Source organism: Etheostoma spectabile, chromosome 4 (genome assembly GCF_008692095.1).
Source record: "Etheostoma spectabile isolate EspeVRDwgs_2016 chromosome 4, UIUC_Espe_1.0, whole genome shotgun sequence".
NCBI lineage: Eukaryota > Metazoa > Chordata > Actinopteri > Perciformes > Percidae > Etheostoma > Etheostoma spectabile.
Genome location: NC_045736.1, coordinates 25,935,723 through 25,957,791, shown reverse-complemented (window position 1 = coordinate 25,957,791; position 22,069 = coordinate 25,935,723). Strand labels below are relative to the sequence as shown.

The following is a 22,069-nucleotide window of genomic DNA, read 5'->3' as shown; positions in this document are numbered from 1 at the left end:
ATGGTGTGGGGGTGGGAGGAGGACTGACCTCAGATGATAGGCTTATATGCAATATGGGACATTTAAATACAAAATACAGTGTGTATATGCAGTGGCAGGTGTGGTGTATCTGCCAGTGGACTGAGAAAAGGTTATTGAACATGCCCCTGGGTGTTCATTTTAACGGGTGTAAGACGAAGCACAGTTTTCACATGGACACAAATGGGGAGTGGGATATTCCGAGCCATCTTTCTGCATAGTAGAAATCTACTTGTATCCTTAGATGATATCATTGCAAACATTTATCTTTCTTTGCAAATGAATCATGTTATGGCTACTCCAGAGAGCAATTTGTGGTTTGTGATATGAGAAATTAACTAATATTAACTTCATGAGGCCAAAATGAAGTGGCACAATATTGACTTTGGTCAAGGTTATCGAGGGCTGACGCAGACCAGGTATGTGTAAGATACTTAAGGTTGGTGTGATGATTAAGTGTCACTCTCACCTCCCCTCCCTTCTATTTACATTAGCTCCACTACAGTCTGGCAGTGCCAAATTTTAGCTGGGAAGGGGCAGCTGCTTCTGAATATTCATGAGCGGAGACAGTTGGTGCCTTTTCCGTTCACTTTTCTTATCAAACTTGAAATGCCTAAAACCGTTGTGTCAGCCACTCACAGTGAATCAGAGTACAGCAACTGGTAATGCGTACATTTGGGGGGAAAGGTGCTGAGTTGAGTAAGAAGCTTTGTGAAACCCAAAGTTTAACATAAATAGAAGGCCAGGAAAGGCTTGTCTATTTCCTTATTCAGGGTGACCTGGGTGCTGCTACACAGCAGTTTTATCTCAGTAAATTGTAAATCAATTCTATAGACCAGGACACCGCCACATCAAAATTAGAAATCTATTGCTGTATCTCTGTGGTCTTATCTATAGGCTTTGTTAATAAACTGTCTTTTAGTTAAAAAATAATCAATTGTATTGTTACCAGCTTGGACTATACCCATTCATATTCAACATAAGGATAAAGTGTTGCTTAAGTGGACCAGACACACAATCTGTGGACCACTGTGACAGCTTTAGAATGAGATTTTTTTAAATGAATTTCAATCCTGTCACCCAAATCCCACTTCCGTGCTCTCTAGGGAGTAAAAAGGATGAAGAGATCAATGCTGGACAAAAAAATGAGTATTTGGTGTTGACTGGGTATAAAATATGCGAGCATGACAGTGGAAAGGTCAGTCCCATGGAGAGGAGTGGGATAGAGGGAGTTTTAGAAAGGCCATTTTCTCCCTGTGGAAGCAAAATGACAAAATCTAAGTTGAGAGCCGCTGAGTGAGTGCCAGGAGAAATACCAGGTTGGATCTCTGCGCCCTGGGAACATCCACAAGGCTTCACTTTCCCTCCACAAACAGAGAAACTGAACCCGACATTTGAATATGTGACTGTCAAAATACTTCTCCCAGTTCCACTATACAGAGGTGATCTTTTGGTATTGAGCGGTGCTCCAAACCCACATTCAGTATGCTCAGTAAAATAAAATACCCATGACAACACAAGGGAAAAATGGGAATAGACAAAAAAGACTAACTGTTCATCTGCTTATGTTCTAGTCTGACTGTTCAGTGTTTTACCTCAAATGTCTTGACAATATTGGCGAAGGCCTGGTTGTCACTGCAACTCCCCTCCAGTAGGGACATGCTGCGATCATACTCTGAGATAAAGGTTTCAAACACCCCAAAGTCCTCCCGACGTGACAGAATCACATCTACTATCCTTTGGCTCTCCTCCCTACACAGAAAGGATAATCAGAGATGAAGTACATTCTCTTCACTCATTTCATGCACAGTGAATATTTGTGATTTAAATCAATGCAAAAATCCAAAGATGTATGATATGCAGAGCATTCCAAGAATCTGTAACTTATTTTGTTGTTGTAACCACTTTCCCTCCACGAGTCTACATCTACCTCCGTTACTCATTTCTCACATTTTCCATAATGATGTTTGACAACCTTCAACAAACCGATGTATAAAAATTGGAGTTAATTGTAAATTGTGCAAATTAGAAACTCGGGGAACACTTTGAAGTTTTCGACATGAGAGTGACATGACACAGTCATGGCACATTAACCCTAACCCTAACCATAACTTAAAAACCAAATGACATTTACTAAAAGAAGAGTTATGTCATAAAGGTTTATGACACGTTCATGACAGTGTCATGTCACTCTTATGAAGATACCTTCAAGTAAAGTGTAACCAAAAGTTGTTTGCTTTACAAAATTATCATATGACTAAAGAACATCTCAAAATGTCACAATGACTCTGGAAAAACTTTATTGCTGAGAGTCTCAGTTGATGTTTAAGTTTTAAGGAATAGTGTGACATTTCACTTTCATGCTGGAAATTAGATGAGAAAATCCATACTTCTCATATCTGTCTATTTATCATATATGTTTTTTTTAAATTCAAGTCAGTTTGTGGATATTCTCTGATCTTCCTGATTATTGCTTCCACCACAATTGTCAAGCTGTTTAACACGTACATGTCTACCGTCCTTATATTTTGAACACCCCAACATTTATGCATGACATATACTCTATTTTCACCCACCATTCTCTCTTTCTTTTATCCCATCATCATAACTGCTGTATGTTGTATCTTGGATGTTGTATGTTGTATGCTGTATTGTTCATCTAACTCTCTGCAAGATGCATATTTCCCAAGAAACAGCACCAAATATAAGAATAACCATTGTGCAGCCAACAGAATTGTGTTCCTTACCACTGACTTATGCGTTCCTCCAGCTCAATGAGGATGCTGCTGTGGAGAGCGTAGACCTGGGGGAGCACGCCCAATATTTCTTCTAACCTCTGCACATCCAGCACTGGCTCCCCTTCCTCACCCACTGCCTCTGTCACTGCTGACCTAAAGTCCTGCACAGGAGCGGGAGAAAAGAATTTGTGAGGAGGATTTTTAAGAAGACAACAACGTGTTGTAGAAAGAAATGAAGCAAATGGTTGTTAGGATGAAAGGGGGAAGTGAGGGAGTGCAGGAGAAAAGAAAGTCATAGAGGAATGAAAATTGGAGAAAAATGGAAGGAAGGAAGGAAGGTCAGATCCTCCTAAACATCCTTCCTGCCACCGTCCCTTCAAATCACCCCACCACTTTGGGCTCTGTCCAGGCACTCAGGAAAGGCGGCACTGCTTGCACAAGAGTTACACACCAGGTGTTGTTACATAAAGACCTTGGTACTCAATAACACAATGCTTTTTGTACATAGTGCCCACTTTTCATTTCTCTGTAGAAATTCAGGTCCACTGAAGTCCATTCAGCACACATAAAACATAAGCAACAGGCATTAAGAGCGGCAGTGTCAAAGACTAAGAGGACTAATATGAGGAATTATGGCACATGAGAGGGTAAAACCAGGGGATAGGTTATTTATCTACTCAGCAAATAAAGACAAAAATAGATAAATGTAGGTGAGGTGTCAACAAAACATGCTTTAAAAATCTCAGTTTTCTCTGTGGGCCAAGCTGTCTGGCTAACAAACATCATATATATATATATATATATATATATATATATATATATATAAAGCCATTGTGTGTCCATAAGGAATGAGTGTCAGCAGCCCATCTATTTTAGTTCTGAGTAAAGCACAGTCATAAAACAACAGTTGTCCCAGTCGGCCGCGACATGATATGACATTTAACATTCATCACATCTGCCGTGACAAACAGCTACTTTAACTGCTCTAGTTGACTCTTTCTGACACACACACACACACACACACACACACACACACACACACACACACACACACACACACACACACACACACACACACACACACACACACACACACACACAAATCCATGAATGAGAGGTGCTTTACACTCCATTTCACCAGTCCACTCTGCACCTTATCCCTTTGCCTCACGTAAGGCAGGTCAAGAAGCAACGTTAAGCAGTTGGTTGAGCAGCCAGTCATGCTCGGTCATAACGCACAGAGAATCTGTTCAAAGGTCACAGGTTACAAACGAGAAAAAAATAATAAGCCTGAGCTTCATATGTTGAAGCTGTTAAGTCTTTTAGAAGAGGAGCATGGCCTCCCTTCCTATGTGGAGACAGGGTCTGGAAATTCTTTGTATTCTTGTTATTCCTTATCAAACAATGGAACAATAGCTCATGTGTGCCTCTCACTTAACGCCACTCCTGTTTCTCTCCCCACAAACTGTGTGTTTGGGCATGTTGTGCTGGAAGAGTGTTTCCCAGCAGAATAACTGCTAATTATGACATCAGTCTGCATGAAACAGTGACAAATATCTCAACACATCACAGAAATTTGAAGAATAATAAGACCCTAACACTGCACCTATGCATTATGCAACAGCAAGATAAAAAAAAGCTTTCAATGTCACCTTTGAAAGGTGGCAAAAGATTCAATTAGGTGGCATGGTAACACTGAAGATGAGCGTAAGCCAAGGTTCATAGTGAGAATTCATAGTGAGAATTTGTGAAAGCACATTATTTACACAAAAAAATAGATTCAGTGGTTCTAACTACACTGTCAACGTGCCATTTCTGAAGCTCTGATGCCCATATTGATTTTCAGTATATATTTCTGTTTGGCATGCAGCTAATTAGTATAATTGAGCATCATAATGATGTTGCAGATTTATGATTATTAGAGGTGTCCATTGTATAATATTTGCAGTACTTGCTGTTTAATGGCATCAAATTACACATTATACAAAGAAGCTGCTTCTGTTCCCAAAGCAGTCTTTCATAAATCATGGTGAGGGGCACTCATAAGAAATTCAGGTTATGACCTTATTCAAGGTTATAAGGTAGAGGCTAACTGATGGGCTTCTCTGGGTTCAATGACTCTACCTGCCAGATTCATACTGGAAACCATCACCTTAATCACAACTCTTCCTCACCATTTGTTAAAAGGTGTTGCCTATCTGACGTCTCCTGTATGACTAAATCAAATCAAATAATTCTGTTTACTGTTTCAATGTCATTTATGTGTTATTTTTGGTTACTGTAATATCCTTCTTTCTTGCTAACTCTGCAGGGATGTGGTCTTGTTTTGACAGGCAGTGAGTGAGAAAGAGATGACAACATTTGGGAGTGATGCATTGCTGTCCTCGAGAGGCTTACCACAGGCTCACCTTTAAATCCTCTGTCCTGAAATAACTACACTCATTACTCTACTACTCTATTACGCTCAAACCATGCATCCAATACAACCACTATAAAAGGCCTCAACAGCCTTTTTGTGACCTTCAGGTGGCACATTGCCAGCTGGGTTGCTTAAGAATACGTATCAGTACACATATCAGTTGAGTAAGCATACAAGGACAGCATCAGTAACAGAACCTGATGTACGCACGTTGTGTCATCTTACAACTGACCACTCCAGAGTGCAATATGTCAACTTTGTCAAGACCAGGAAGTAGATTTTGCTGCAACAACATTGATAAACCTTAGCAGAGCCTTACAACAGGGGGGAGGGGAAGGAGAAGTGGAGACAGACACTGGGGAGCAGACACACAGGATATGATGTTATCAGTAGGTTTTCAAAAAGATTAGTAAGCCTTACATTTACATTTATAGCTAATGTGCCACACTTATGGGTGCGGTAGTGAAGGTATTCTTACCTCTTGAAGGTACTTGAGTGCACTGACGTGTCTGGAAAACAAGAAGAGAGAAACAGAAGATTTAATTAAAAGGTGAAAAGGAATTCACAACTTTGTACACAACTATGATCATCTTTCTACAAGACTCATTAAATTATCTAAATTATGCATGATGAGAAACACAGAAGAATGGTAATTGTGTAACAGGGCAAGGGCAAGGCCGGTGTTTAATAAGTTACACAAGACACTTGTATAATTGGCTGTCAGTTACCCTGCGTGCACGATGAATTAGCTCTGGAGTAGGAGAAATACAGTTGGAAGGAATAGGAGAGCAAACAGAAGACCATACGAAGACAAAACACAAGATTTGGATGCAACGTGTTTGTGTGTGGTAACACGCAGGAGAAGTGTGCAAATGAGGGGAATCGAGTGCAGATACTTACAGTCTCTCGGAGTCGACGAGCTCTTTGGCAACGTAGAAAGCTCGGGATCGGCCATCAATCTGGGTGACAGGGAGGGAGAACGGTAGGAGATGAATGAATACAGCTAATGTGTAAAGGCCCTCTGTGGGCATTTATTCCTCTCAAACATTAATAGGAACAGCTAAGCAGCAGCCGAGGAGACTGGCGGAAAAGCAAATTCACATTTTTTGTTAGATTTATGCTGTCAAATAAGACTGATTATTTCATCACAGTGCTGCATAGACAAGAAGGATTTCTCAAATACGGGACTTTTAAATTCAGCTGCATAATGTATGAGAGGCCGTGTGTGTGTGGTGACAACAATGCTGCCCATTGATTTAGAGGCTAATCACAGGGTCTCAAAACATCCGAGCCAAAACATAACATTGAAGTCATTTAGGAGTTTACCGACAAGGCTCCTGTGCTTTGTGAGTGTTATTTTTTCCTTTGTGGGGCATTTCACATGTCACATTGCATTAAAAGCAAAATGATCTTTTTTGATGATGATTTTTTTCTTTGAAGAAGAAGAAAACAAGGAAATGTGTGTCACATTGTGGGAGCTGTGGTCTGATATTATTATGGTAGCAAGAAGAATGGGGTTACTGTGAAATGGCTGCCTTTTACTCTACAGAAGTCTGGGGAGTTTTAGGCAATACAATTCAACAAGCTTGATATCTTTGTACGTCTCTGTACCAGTACATAACTCTTGAAATAAAGCCAGAGCAGATTGAATGCATCTTCACATGGAGAAGTGTACAGTAATTGCCATTGGGTTCTGTTGTTCACTCCTACTATCTTATGTTACGATGCCATTTTTAAATCTGAACAACCAATTCCAATCTATGGCCTATTAATAGGACTTTCAGCATTTTTGCTCATCATGTTGATTTGTTACTCTGGGAGCTCGGAGGATTGAATTAACAACCTTTTAGCCTGCTTTCATTTGTCTCTGTATCCCATATCTCACCTGTCGATCATAATTCTGCTCAGCCACCCCCTCTTCCTCCTCTGAAGTACGCCCGTGGTCCTCGTCCGCTGACAGCCTAGCAGAGACGGGGTTCATTGGGAAAGGCTCTGTGTAGGCACTGCCAAGGGAGGAAAAGTTGGTATGACCACAGCAAAACAGCACTGGTACTGAAATATGAATATGTAATACAACATCTACACTATAGTATGTGCTGTATAGCACTGCTTTAAAGCCTAAATAAAGACACTGAATATTTTCAATTGGGACTGCAGGAAGGCATTGATGACACAGATTCCAGATAGCACATTTATGGTAAATCGTTGCAGCAGCATATTCTCCAAACACTGAGTAATAAGTCTCCTATAAATATAGGGTTTTCCCTTTCCTGTGTGTGTCTCTGAACATTTCCACTCCTCATATGGAGTCCTCCAGTGGCACACTGTAATCTCTTTCATCATTAGTTCATCTCACAGATGGCACAGTTGTGTTTGTACACTGGTAATCCTTTTGTGTGCTGCTGTACCTGAGGGGGGCACGCTGTAGGTCATTTCACATGTAATCCCTTTTATTGTTACCTGTGGTAATTATTAATGTCCTCTGGCCCATTAAGACCCATTCAGTATGTTTGACCAAATTCATTTTGCCACTATAACTGGATAACAAGTATTGTCAAAGCAGCTGACAGCTATGGGACAGCTTGTCATATAGCTGTCACATAGCTGCAGGGTTCACCACAAATGGTAAGGTTGCATTGCCATACTTGCGATGAATTGTGTCCACTTTCTCCATGACATACTGTATTTCTACCTCATCTGTGCAGTATGGTTTATGTTAAACAAATTCTTGCTCTTACTCCAAAGCTGGTGGAAATATTTTATAAGGACTCCCCCTCAAATTGTCAAACAAACATACATATGTTCTTATCTAGAGCTGCAGTGATTAGTCCATTAATTAGGCAATCAAAAAAGAAAATTGCCAATCATCAATTAATCGTTTTACTGTAAGTCCTTTTTTCAGTACTAATGTCTCTGGTTCAACCTTCTTAATTGGGATAATTTGCTGTTTTTGTTATGTAATATTAAACTGAACATCTTTGGTTTTCTTGTTTTATTGCCGTCGGGCAACTAAAAAAGCAATTGAAATACATCACAGAGGGTTTTAGGGCATTGTGATTATGAAAAATTGGGATTTTTTTTCTTTTGTTCTGGCATTTCACAGACAATAATGCATGTTGGTCCTGATGTTCTTAAAAAGCCCCCTGTGTGTGAGAGTAGATGGCTATTAGAAGACCAAAGGTTAACAGAGTTGCCGCCACTGGACTTCATCTCCATTCAGACACACTAGTTCATGAAGTTCGCACACACGCACACGCACACACGCACACGCACACGCACACGCACACGCACACGCACACGCACACACACACACACACACACACACACACACACACACATACACGCACACCTATTGGGTGGGCTGAAGCAAGCACCTACAGGCCATTAATCATGGTTGACCTCAGAGCAGACAGATCAACTTGGTGTGGGCTCCTGGGTGATGTTGGGGAGAGAAAGAGAACAGGAATGATGGGTCTTCTTTTAGCTCATTCTTAAGCACTGATTTATTCTAAGGGGGAATTCCTTCATAAGTCCATGAGAGATGCGCCACCACGGATTCTCACCTTCACCTTTTCACACTCCATCCATCACAAGGTCCAAGCACACACCTTTTGTGCTGTAATGGAGGGGTGTGTCCAATTTATAACATTGTGTCCCAGACAAGCCCAACAGAAAACTAAAAAACACAATAACTGCAAATAGTGAGTTTGGAATAGTTTTTTCTTTAAATCTCTTTTCTTGGACAAAAAACATTACTGTTTAAAGATGATGTTCTAATTTCTTCTACACCAATGTAGCCCATTTCTTAGCATAAAATCCCCAATATAACTTTTGTTTACCTCCATTCAGCTTCATGCAATGTTACTTATTTAAACATTGCAAATATGTGATATTTGTAATAGGGTAATACGTAAAAGCCTTTAACAAGACCATTAAGGCAATGCTATTATTCCAGCAGATTGCAATGTCTTTTATAACACGGAACAGTTAAATCTACTGTGTCAGATTCAGAGGAGGACACAATGACGCACTTTAAAAAAAGGCCTTTATTCCACACATCCCTTGGGAATTTGATGACGCCTGTAATACGTAATTCAATTGAGCTAAATATTGAGTATTAAAATATATATTCAGTGCAATCAGACAGGCCTGTATATGAAAGACAAAAATAGGAGAAACTGAATCGGTTCATTAGCCTGCAAACAATAAAAGATTGGGATACTGATTACCCCCTGGTTTGGGAGCAGTTTTAAATTGTTTGCTGCTTTTAGTGATGATGATTACATGAAGCCTGTGGCGGCTGTGCTGCTGCTGTTGTGACAGTGTTTGATGAAGTGATTGGTGAAGAAACTGGTGCTCTGACTGCTGCTGCCTCACCTGTGGTGTGGTAGAAGATGGCTTTGGGTAATAATACCCTCACGTCATGTAACAGGCTGGGATTCAGGGCCGCATATGCAACAGTGTTATAACCTGTGCTCACTTGTTTTCAGTTGATTTATCCTTTATGTCACTGTAACAAGCGCACTTCAGGGGTGTATGAAGCGGTAGGCTGGAGGCATTCCTAACAAACTGGAGCAACAATAACAGCAGGCCTGGCATTCCTGTTGGTACCACACCTCATCTTGTCAAGGGAGAGTCTGGGAACCTCCACCCCACCACGGTGACCCCCCTCTCCTCCCTTAATCCTATCTGTCCTCTTCTGTCTCCACCTCCCTGCCTCCTGCCATAGCCCCGCCCTCGTCCTGCATTTCCTGTAAACATGCTGGTGGGAAGCTCCTAGGCTGGACACTTCCTCCCCGGGGATGACCTGGCAATGACCTCAGAGCGCATGGCACCAGGCCGGGCGAGCCAACGACACGCCCTGTCCACCACCTAGCCACACAGCACAGAGCCACCACCCAGTACAACAATGTACTTAAGATGGCTCCCTCATCACTACTAACGCTAACATAACATTGGGTGGAGGAGCTGTTTTAGAGGTCATGGCCAGGCTTTGTCATCACTCTGATGGGGTTCATGTTGAACTGTTTGACAACAAAGGGTAAGCTAGACATGTACATTTTTGCATTCATTAGCAGTATTGTACTAAACATACCACTATATCTCTGTTTACTATACTGTACAGGACAACAAACCCCTCTGCATTACTGGTGTGGAAATCAACCTGGAACTAACTTAAGTTGAGCACAATCACAAATCGATGCCCCTTTCTCCGCTAACACAACTTTTTTTAATGTTCGTTTTTTGCTACAAGGGTACTTGGTTTAAATTTCAATCCTGGCTGAGACTCACCCCCCACACACACACACCACACACACACACACACACACACACCCCCACAAACACACAACCACACACACCACACCACACCCTTTGGGTTCGTGGGATGAATCATTAGTGTGCCTGTTCATTTCCATGTGGTTGTTTTCTAATGAAAATGTCCCTTGCGTACCCTGAATGCTTGAACTAAAGTAGTGTCTGAATGGGGCTAACATTAACACACAAGTGGAAACAAGCCAGGCCTGTGGAACAGCAGCTTTGTGAGTTCTCCTTAAAATGTATGTCTGTTACTGTAGGAACAGTCCCTGTGTGCAGTGCTCTGGGGCCATTTAGTCATTTTCTTCACCACAAAAATCCACTTTTTCTCTGTGGGTCGAAAACCACGTTGACTTTTGAATGTGTTCTCAATAAATCACTGCCATCATCAGCTAGGCAGCCCGGGACGGCCGCAATGTCAAGCAGACAGTTTAGTCTAAGATGTACACACAAAGCCAGGGACAAACACCTACACTGACTACACATGACTACACATGACTTACTATTGTGTGCACACATGCACAGACGTATACATTCAGACTCAAAAAAACTAAAAACGCCCTGTATACACAGACCAAAAAGTGGCCCTGGCAACAGAAGCATCTCCGGGGGGAATGCAGTGAAGGCGAGGCGACAGGACAGATGGGTTCTTTGCATCTCTGTGAGTGGTGTTAGACCCCCCCACACACAATGAGCCACATCAATAACATCACTGGGAGAAAAAGAGCCCTCACTGAGGGACGATTGTCTAGGAAAAGGAAAGGGTTTTAAATGTTGAGGTATGTATAAAGTTTAAAATACACTGCAAATAAACAGTGGGGAAATCGCAGCTTAGTGTTGCACAGAATGTCTGGAGGAGACAAGCTTTCTTGGTGTGAGGCAGAATGGATATGAAAGACAGTATATGCTAAAAAAAATAAAAAATGTAAGCCCTTTAAGAAGCTCTATCTCTCTACCTTTCTCTTTGACAACACACAGGTCATCAAAAACAACTATTTTATTAAGACTAGGGAAAGACTGTAGCCCATCCTGGCTAAAGCTGTGGCACAGGCCTGGGTAATTTCATACAGTCAGACCGCAGTGATTCCTCACTCTATCACACACTGCAGTAAATCCTGCAACCCTTAAGGGTCCAATGAAAGAGAAGCACTCGGGAGAGAACTACTTTAATAAAAGCCCTCCTAAACTTAACAATAAGTGTCAGGTACAGGAGAGCAATTACACCAGAGCTTCTCTTGCTCTCTTTCTCCTGTTCTCACTTTTCCCTCCCCCACCTATATGACTTTATCGCTTTACTCTTTGTATTTCCACTCTTCTAGCGCATTCCCTCCCCTCGCTCTGTCACCTTTTTCTTCCTCCTTCTCCATTTCCTTGTGTGGAAGGAACCCCCCTACAGCTGCTTTTAATTGCAGCCCATAATGATTTTCTCTAATGTGAGTAACCTGCGTTCACTTCTATCACCTCAGACTTGCATAGAAAGCAGCAGCACCAGATGTGACCTCTAAATCCACCAAATGAAAAACAGGAGTAAGCTCTCCCACAAGCATTGTCCATCTTCCCAAAGTCAGCGATGCCTGACAAAGCAGGCTGCTCATCTCTCACTGAACACTTTTCTACAAGAGGGAGATCCAATTCTACTCAGTCAGGTGCCCTCAGCTCATCTGAGATACAGTGTAAGAATATATGTCAGCTGTTCAAGGGTCAAGATTGCCCCTCTGAATAGCTAGGTCCAGGCTTCACAGCTCAGCGGACTATTTTAAGAGTTGTTTGAGAATTAAACATACTTGCTTGTTTTTCGGACTACAAACATGAACATTACAAATGGTTTCATTCAACTATTCTATTATTTGACTAATTGTGTAAGCTCTATAATGGATGGTGCTGACGATAAATACCTAAATACTTAATACATTAATTTTCAGTACACCAAAGTTTGTGGTATCCAGCCAAGCAAGTAATTTTGGTTTTAATTGTGGTTTTATCCGTTTTAATTAGATTTCTGCTTTAACCCAAATACAGGTTTGCAGCAGAAATTTCAGAGAAAGGTTTTTGCTTGGAATGATACAAAGCCATTTCACTTTATTAAGCTTTTACAATACCTTTCAGAGTCTGCATTCGATGTCTGGGTTATGCTGTCAATCCCAGGGAAACTATTCATATCCACATAGCCATCATTCTCATTGCAGGCAACTGTAGTGCGATTTGGGTCCTCAAAAAACTCAGTCACAGTGTGGGATCTGGTGGGTCTTCCTGGGATCTGGATGTTCTCATAGTCTGAGCTCATGGCTGGGATGTTTTCATAGTCTGAGGTGTCCGCACTGGGGAAGGAGATGGAGCGGGGTTTGGTCAAAGGCAGTGGCATGGCAGAGCGCCGAGAACGCTCCTCAAAGGACTCCACTCTGGAGACGCCCCTGCCATAAGCTTTGAGGTCACCTTTTCTCCTCTGGTGGTCTTTGTAGAGGAAAAAGGGGGATGGCAGGTCTAAAGGACGCTGCTGGGGGTTCACAATATGGGACTGAGGCTGAGGAGAGCTGCCAGTGCTTCGACGATCAAGCTCTATGAATCTTGCTGGGCCGTGATGGCTGGACTCCGAGGAAGAACGTGAAGAGCGGACACTTCCATCACTGAAACCCTTCGAATCTGTCTTCCTCTTGAACTTGAGAGCCAGGAAGCGCTTGAAGGAGGACTTCTTTTTAGGTATTTCATTGGGTTCATGCTGGATCAGGAGGGATGGGGAACTCTTTGTGACTGGTCTTTTAGTGATGTATGCCAGATCAAAGGGTGGTGGAATGTCCACCAGAGAGGTTGGTGTGGAAACCCCACTGGATGATTGATGGCTACGCTGGGAGAAGCTTCCAGAAGAGCTTATGACACATGGGAGTGAAAGGGTATCATCTTTCCTCTTCATCCGGATGTCATCCTTCAGAGAGTTGTTGATCTCTGTGGGAGTGGTCAATGTCAATTCTGGACCCTCTGCAGACCGGGAATAAAACAAGAAGCGGCGAGACTTCATAGATGGGATTAAACAGTTAACCCCGGGCTGCTGTAAATGGCTTAGTGGTTCATTGTTTTTATCTAAGGCCACTGTGCAGTAGTCATGAGTCTGGTACTCTGTCCCTGTCTCCTCTGGGACAGTTTCTGGGACATAACCCGGAACTTTCCCGGAATAAGAGCGTGATCGTGTGACAATAGTCTTACGATCAAGTGTCACAAAGTTCTCCCCTTCTGAGTCAAACCCTGCCTCTTCGTATATATGCTCTTCACTGTCCGAGTCTGTGTCCTCATAGTAAGGCACAATATGGCAGTCTAGTTCCTCAATGTCTTCTTCAAAGGCCTCAGTGGTGTGGGCAAACACCACCCTGTTGGTAAGCTCAGGGGTGCGGCCTACTTCTAGGTCTGCTGGCACTGTGATGTTGCACAACCTGAGGCGAGGCTGGCAGCTTGTTCGCTGGCTGAGGAAAGCCTGCTCTCGTTTAGCAGTTCTTTCTTTTGCAGTTTTTCCTTTGATATGTTTCTTTTCCGTTTCTTCCTCTTCATCATCATCGCCTATCTCAACGTAATCTTCCGATGAGACACACTCCAACCGCTCATCCTCTGCTTGAAGGCATAGGGAATCATCAATGTCTGCATACTCATCTGTTGACTCACTGTCTTTTGCTTTGTCTTTGTGATTTGACTCCTCTGTGCCCTCTTCAATCACACCCTGTTCTGACAGGGCTTGCTTATCCTCTAGCTTGTCCACGTCATCTGATGACACATAGTAAGGGTCCTGGTTAGAAGCACCTACTGATTGCAGTTCATTTGAAGGTTTCTCATCCGGATCATCCTGACTCCACTCTGGGTCAGCGGTGTTGGTCATATCTGGCAGAACAGCTTCAATGACTGCATAAGGCCCAAACACATCCTCAGTGCTGGATGTGAATCGAAAACAGCCGGAGGGGTCCTTGGTGGCCCGTTCTGGTTGCCATACCCCTGTTTCCCCTGTTTCAGCTGTGTCACATGACTCACATGTATCACTAGCATCATCTGTGGGGCCAATCACATCGTAGGGATACTCTTCAGTTACAGTTGGAAGCACGCTGAATCTAAATGCAAATCCTCCAACTTCCAGCTCAGTCTCATCTGTGTGCACACAGTCCTCAGTTTGTTCACTGTCCACTGCATTACTTCCAGTGTCATTGTCCTTATCACCCTGGCTGATGTGATCAAGATTTTGTTCCTCTAAGTGTCTGTCTGAGTGTCCTGTAGAGTCACAAACAATTTCAATGTTTTCACTATAACTCTGCTCCTCCTCTTCTGCCTCCTCTCCTGTTTCATCCTCCATTTCAGCAGGAGGAAGTGAAGGGGTTGATGTATTCTCATCATCAGTGTGATTGCCATCTTCAGGCTGGTTCAAGTTATTGTCAGTGTTTTCATCCTCAGTAGTGTCATCAGGAGAACCATCATCTGCTTTGACTGTGTCCTGAGAGCCAATGCTATCGCCATCATTGTCAAATATGTCTTCTTTTTCTGTTTCTTCCTGAATTTCTCTTTCTGCTATATCCTCTTCATCATTATGTCCGGTGCCACTGTCATTAACCCAGTCCTCTGCCTCACTTTTCTCCTCTTTGTCCTGATTCTCCTCAGCCATTTCCTGCAAATCTTCTGTCTCCCCATCACAGTGAGCCAGGTCTCCGTTACTCAGGCTCTGTGGGGGGCAGAGCTCCTCTTGTGTGTGAGGCTCATAGAGAGGCTTTGGGACAACTTGAGGTTTTGGACCACAGACAGGGGGACACGGCCTGGACATCAGTTTGGACTGCACTTTGATGGTCAAATGACTGCGAACCTGTGGTCGAGGGACTTGCATTGGATTTGGAAAATCTGTGCAAAGAAAAGGAAAAGTTAATTGGAATAAAAGTGAAAGCAACTTATTATTGTCAGTTCTTCAGTTTGACCTAATATTGAATATAAATGTATGTGGGTCCTGTTTTGATGTAGAATGCTAAGAGGAAGTCAAATCCTGTACAATGGTCAGTGACATGCAGAATGCTGCAGGGGACATTATCAGCAGGAAAAACAACAGAGCCACAGGGTACTTAGAGGACGAACAATAACATGTCCCTGTCTGGGAAATGACACATGCAGGTTGGACGCTTGTAGCAGAATTAGATTTAACAAATGATTGGCTAATTGTTGTCAAAAACTTTAAAGATGATTTTGTTATTGCTCCAAAAATGCGTTATCTTTATTTAAATGGATGATGAGGCTAATTGTGACACTGAGCGTCTTGCTTTTAAATTTTGACTTTACATTAAGTCAAGTGTTAAAAATCGTCAAGTCATTAGAGAGCACTGCTTACGGAATTTAGAATGGTCATGAAACACACCCGTACTTAACAAAGTGTGTACACCCCATGTCTCTTCCTGTTATTTAGTACCTGCCCTGACGCACATCCTATTAAACCCTGTGTGCACTCCAGCTATCTCTGAGTGTTTTCTCTCCCTCTTGTTTAGTCTCTCTCTCTCTCTCTCTCTCTCTCTCTCTCTCTCTCTCTCTAGACATTAGTTTAATATGAGTTTTTGAAGAAACTGCCAGTCATTAGCCTACCATATATTTCTTTCTGTCTATTTTTCCCAATAATGTCACCACGCTCTTTCTTTTAAGAATTCCTGGTTCATTAGCTGCTCCAGCAGAGCCCCCTTGGACTCCACACAGGATGTCTAAGGGGGGAAGGACATTAACACCATGGCCCTCCATCACTCCTCCATGAACCTCTCTAGGAGTACAGATTTTCACAACACAAATGGACTTCCTTCTCGTCATTCTTCCCTTTTTCTCACGAAACATACTAACACACACAGACACGCACATACATGTGCACACCACACACGCACGCTTTTTTTCTGCTGAAAAGGCCTTTGAGTGAATCAAACAACAATTAAACTTGGAGAGAAAAACAAGGGTGGCAGTCTGACAATACACCCAACTGCAAACAACAGGATATGAATTATGCAACAAGAATTCAATTTAAACAAATGTTTGAAAAACAAAGGAAGAGATCGACGGGACCAAAGTCACAGGACATCAAACGTGTCTTCCCTCATGAAATGTCACCCGTTAAACCTTAACAACCTGTCTAAATTATCAAAGTGACTAATCAGAAAAAACAAAATAGGACGTAATTTTGAAACTAAAGATTTTATTTGACAGAAATCACATATTCATTATTATTTTCACCACTTTCACTTAAATTCACTGGACTCACTTGACGTTACCTTCCAGCAAAGGCTCTGTCTCCATTCACATACATGGATTATAATCCTAGCCCTATAAACCTACTAATCCTAGAACAGACCTCCTCCCCCCCCCCCCGCATCTTTATTGCAACTTTATCCTTTGCTATAGATTAAAACAAATGTCTGTATGTAAATTCCTTCCACTCTCGTTGCTGTTATGGGAACACAATTTCCATGAAAATCCCAGTAGCAATTCATCCATAGCTCTGTTTATTTAATTTTAACTATGGAATTACTCATTTAAAACACTACAACAATTTGCATTTCGCTGCAATAAATATCAATTTGAATGTCAAATGGGTGGAATATAAACAGATGAAATAGGATAGATAGAATCAACCAATTAAATGAATTACCACCGCCCCCATCAATTACACATTGAACCCATGGACACACACCCACGCCGTCTCACTTACTGTGCTGTAAAACATTAAAAGTTTGATTTCTGGACTCTTTACAGGAACATAAAAGATGAACAACTAACCTGCGTTCATTGTGGAGCATCATCATCCACGGGAGCAGACAGTTATCCTCATGTTTCCCCACACCGACCGCGTCCCTCGAAATGACGTGGAAACTTAATCCAGATACAAACACAATGCGGGAAATTCAAGTGGCAAAGGAAGAGTTGTTGACCATTATCGTCTTAGTTTTCTCCAGTGTGAGTCTACTTGTGGAAGACGCCCCTGTTCGCAGAGTGTCAGCTGAGCTTTCAGGCGGCGTGCATCTCCAGTGCTGATGCTACAGTGAACTGGTGCGCTCCGGTGGGGAAACGGGAGGTGCTGCTTGGTGCTTCCTGAGGCAGGACTAGCCTTGCCTACAGCACGGCGCGGACACGGAGCGCAAACCAAACCCACTCTCTTTATGTTTCATATTTGCAAATTTACAGCATTACGTCTGTGTTTTTTTTTTTACTCACATCTGGACATGTTTTGTTTCAGGACACTGCTCCACAGATGCAATATCCTAGAGGCAGCATAAATGTGTGAGACCAAATCCCCTCAGTGTGAAAGAGTTGGAACGTAACAGAGGAGACTATAAGCCAATAATGTTTGATTGTGCTGACGGGCAGCTTAAAATCTGCAGCTTTTGTTTTTGCACAAATATGTTCTTTTCTTTTTTTCAAATGACATCTGTTGGTTTGTTGCATGGTGCAGCTAGATCCCTTCACTGATTGACAGCAGTTGGAAGGTTAAGATCCACAGTTACATGAGCTGGTAAACTGTGTCATAACATACTTTTCATGCTTAGAATGACATGAACATGTAAGCTAGAGAGAAATACACAGTATACACTGTATATATCAGATATTTAGAAATATAAGTAGAAAAATATTATTCTCAATGTTTTCTTCAGCATGTTTTGCTCATGTATTATTTCCTGAACCAGAACAGTGCATAGAAAGGTTCCTAAAAGCAGTTTCCAAATACAGTTTCTGTAGGACACCAACGCTTTTGCTATTGGCCAGCCTTCCTGGCCCGGGCATCTGTTGCATGATTGAATGAATGCGAGCCTTTAAAACCCTCTCTTCATAACAGGAAACCACTCTCCCTGTTTCCTGCACAACAGGCAACACTTCCTTAGCAACAGATGGGAAGGTGACGTTAACCCCTTAGGTAACCTCTAACAGAGCTGATTGACTGATGCTGTGCCGAGCCTGATGGTTCGAGGAACAGACAAACTTTGACCAGCTCATTGTGTGCTTTCAAGGACCGAGTCACCTTGTGCAAGACAGGGAGATGCTGGGATCGTCGCCCACAAGGGGTCTTTGATTTGTCTGCTCCCGACACCCACACACTGAAGGTCAAACAATGCAAATACTTCAAACAAAGCATACTTCTGGGATTTTTACAACAGAGTTAAAAAAAGATAGTGATAAAGTAGAGAATCACAACAAAAGAATCAGCTGTGCACTAGCACCACAGGGCTCTTGTGCTGACTGCTGCAGCAGCACACAGATCCATACATTACGCACAGCAAAATTCCCATTCCAGATGGTTTGGTGCAGTAAGGATGAAGCTCTGCTTCAGGTGCAGCGCTCTGTCAGACTCAAAGAGGTGTTTAGAGAGAATTAATGTCATAATCACTTGTGTTATCTTTACACTTGCATGAGGTTTCATCTCATTAAACAGTAATATGTTGGTGTGTGCAATGATACAATTCCTAAATTATTAAGCATGCTAGTAAAGAGGGTATAGATTTTGAAAATGATTTCTGTTGAAGATGCGCGCATTGTGTTTGCTGCAGTAATTAAGCTGTTTGTTTGTGTAAATAGGATGCTGAGTAATGTATTTTGCAATATGCTACAACACTACCAAAATAATTAAATCACTACGACTCAATTGTTTTGCTTCCCCTTGTTACAATGAGATACTGTAATAACCATTGTGGAGTGTTGGAGCCAAGACCATTTTTAATGTGTCAGTAGTAGCACATTTATAGCTGCCATAAAGCAACCTTTTGTTTTTCAGTTGGACGACTAAAGATAGCTCCACTCTGGTCTTTTGGCAGTGCCAAATTGCCTTTCTCAAGAGTATTCTACTCACAATTGCTACATACAATGGTTTTTTTTGGGTTCATTTGTGCAAAATATGTTTTGCTTTTGCAGGATGTGCAAAATGAACCTGTCAAGAGTATTGTGTCATGTGGCTGCAGAAAAGAATGGCTTTAGGAGTAAATGTCCCTCCAGATGTGGCACAGACGGTCAAAACATGTTTTTGGACGGAGGACACAAATTTCCTGGACTGCCTGTAGCTGCGTGCTGTGCTCTGTCACCCCACCTGGAACACGCCTCGTGTGGAATAGAAAAGGGGAATGTAGATATTTGGAAAAACATGCTGTAGTAACAGAGAACAAACCGACTTTATCTCCCCTCAACTTGGCTGCACACACAATGCTAAACAGGAAAGGCATCAGGGAAAGGGGTCAGCAACTTGTTCCCAGAGCTGAGACAATCCATAACACCTGCTTTGCCAGCAACTGGACACTGGACTGAATGGATGTGCTGAGTGTTTTTATTCCCCTCTGAGACCACAGCTATGTGACATCACACTTTAATGCAGCTTATTACTGGAAAGCACATGTTTTCGTTTTTGCCCCATTATGGCACAGTGTGTTCTTTAATGTATGTCAGTGGCAGCTTTGCTGCAGAATTCATTACTAAGAAAAGAAGGCACTTAATCAGGCCATTATGCAAACTAGCCGTAGTGTATTAATTTCAGGTATTGATTAATGTGATACTCATGTACAATCAGGCTTTCACTCTTTAAAGTGACCCAAACACCTTTGTAATTGGATGGCAAAAAGCGTTTGACTGCTGTAATGGATCACATCATTATTGACATGTTTTATTGATCCTAGCTATGCACAACCAGTAAGGAGCACAGCACTCTTCTGAGACTTGCGTATTTGCCCTGAGCTTTAGATTCTGATTAAGGGATGTAGAAGCAGAAGATATGTATGTAACAGACTTTATTAAAATGTCAGAAAACCGATTATGCTGAGATTATTTTAAGATTAATGGAGTTTTTTTTTGACAAAGAACTGTGACAAGATAGACAATACATTATTAAACAGAACCACATCATCCGCTGGTACCCAAGAAACTCAGGTGTCTTTATCCATAAAAAATAGTTTTGTGTAACCTGAATCAAATAAGAAAACCCTGTTGTCAGCAGTGTATACTCTCACAACAATATGAAGCCAGGACCCCCTCCCACCAACCCCCAATGACTGCACACAAACACTCACACACGCACACGCACACACACACATACACACACACACACACATACACACACACACACATACACACACACACGCACCATGGTGGACTATGGAAGTCAGCACTTCATCAAAAAGCAGCAAACACAGGTTCAGTTCCCCAAAGGGCCTTCAGAACTCAATAGAACTGGCCGGTATTATTGTTTTCATCTGAATAACAAAGACACATTATATTACATTCAAAAATTTCTGAGAAATGTTTTTGTTATAGTGCTGTAGTCATCACAATGTGTATTTTCCGCATGTGTAAGCACTCTTTAAAAATGACACAACTTATCCAAATGATGATTGAGTGGTGTTTCAGAGGCTCATTAGGTCACACTACCGTAACTTGTAATTTTTAGAAGAGCTGTTGGTGTTTAGTCTAGCCTATAAACATGACCTAAAATAAAGTGGAAGCACTGCTCCATTACTTAAAAACAGAGTATTATTGCTCAGCAGTAAAAGGCCATGGCTACAGCACAATAGCTGTCAGATTGCCGTTAATTAGCCTGAAGCCAAGAGAGTAGGTCAGACTCTGATAACAGACACATTTGTTATTCTTTTTCTCTATTGCTGCAGAGTCAATCTTCCAAGCTGCACTGTAAAAACAATGATTTACCGGTTCGAAATAAAATTCTAAAGGAGCCCTATAAAAAAGAAGCATGTTTATCCTCTCTAAATAAAGCACAATAGCACAATCAAAATGTTATAGGCGTCACAGATTACCGTAACCAGCACTGTGGAGGCCTTTCATTGTGAGGGACTGTTGATTTCATGTGGTCTGTGTCTCTGCAGGTTTTTACTGCATTACATATATTTCCTCAATCTCTACAGTATATTTGTGTTTACCATTTTAATGGCCTTGAACACTCCCATGTGGCAATGTAACATGAATTCCCTGCATGGAATCTGCTTTGCGCATGTAAGGTGTGTGTGTCATATGTGTTCATGCAAGTGTATGCTGTAGTATAAATACAGCAAGTGTGTGGGTGTGTGTGCAATCCACCACCGCCAATTCTGATTGTGTACAGCACTAATGGAACAAGAGGGAAAACAATGGGATCACGTAAAAAGCCGTGAGCCAGGAATTTACTCTTACTGTAAGTGTTTTGACATTTCTCAGCCAAAGGAGACAGGGAGGATGCAGATACTCCTCCTAGTAAAACACACGTCTTTGGCAGAGCTTTTGTGTAGTCTCACACAAGTCTAGCTGTAGGTATGACTTCTGTAACAACATACAATAGAAGAAACCATGTGATTTAAAGGCTTAAATGTATCAATCCTCTGCCTAGAGTGCATTCACTGTAGAACTGTACCATTATACTGTAATGTAAAGCACTTTGAGTTTAAGGTAGTGATGGTCAAATGAAGCTTTGCAAACCACTGTCTTTATTTTCCGAGTTCACTAGATGGCGCTAGTGAGCTCAGAAAATAAAGACAGTGGTTCGCGAAGCTTCATTTGGCCACTAGTTTAAGACTAATTTCCTAGCTGTAAATCTTGCTCACAATACCTGTTATCTATATTTTGTATTCATAGG

At 41.9% G+C, this 22,069-nt stretch overlaps 1 protein-coding gene across 3 annotated transcripts in view; it reads right to left on the bottom strand.

The window, feature by feature from the left end:
* The window catches only part of fgd5a (FYVE, RhoGEF and PH domain containing 5a), a 30,434-nt gene extending 12,880 nt beyond the window's left edge, over nucleotides 1-17,554 (bottom strand). For 2 of the 3 annotated variants that reach the window (XM_032513670.1, XM_032513671.1), the window contains exons 1-8: nucleotides 17,251-17,552; nucleotides 14,856-15,351; nucleotides 12,591-14,819; nucleotides 7,061-7,178; nucleotides 6,076-6,134; nucleotides 5,654-5,684; nucleotides 2,766-2,917; nucleotides 1,614-1,770 (exon numbers count right to left, since the gene is read on the bottom strand). In XM_032513670.1, coding sequence (XP_032369561.1) covers nucleotides 1,614-1,770; nucleotides 2,766-2,917; nucleotides 5,654-5,684; nucleotides 6,076-6,134; nucleotides 7,061-7,178; nucleotides 12,591-14,819; nucleotides 14,856-15,351; nucleotides 17,251-17,260 — 3,252 coding nt within the window. In that variant the 5' untranslated portion in view covers nucleotides 17,261-17,552. Of the gene's footprint in view, nucleotides 1-1,613; nucleotides 1,771-2,765; nucleotides 2,918-5,653; nucleotides 5,685-6,075; nucleotides 6,135-7,060; nucleotides 7,179-12,590; nucleotides 15,352-17,250 lie in introns of all 3 variants that reach the window. The other variant, XM_032513669.1, reaches the window with a different exon arrangement.
* Nucleotides 17,555-22,069: the final 4,515 nt, after the last annotated feature.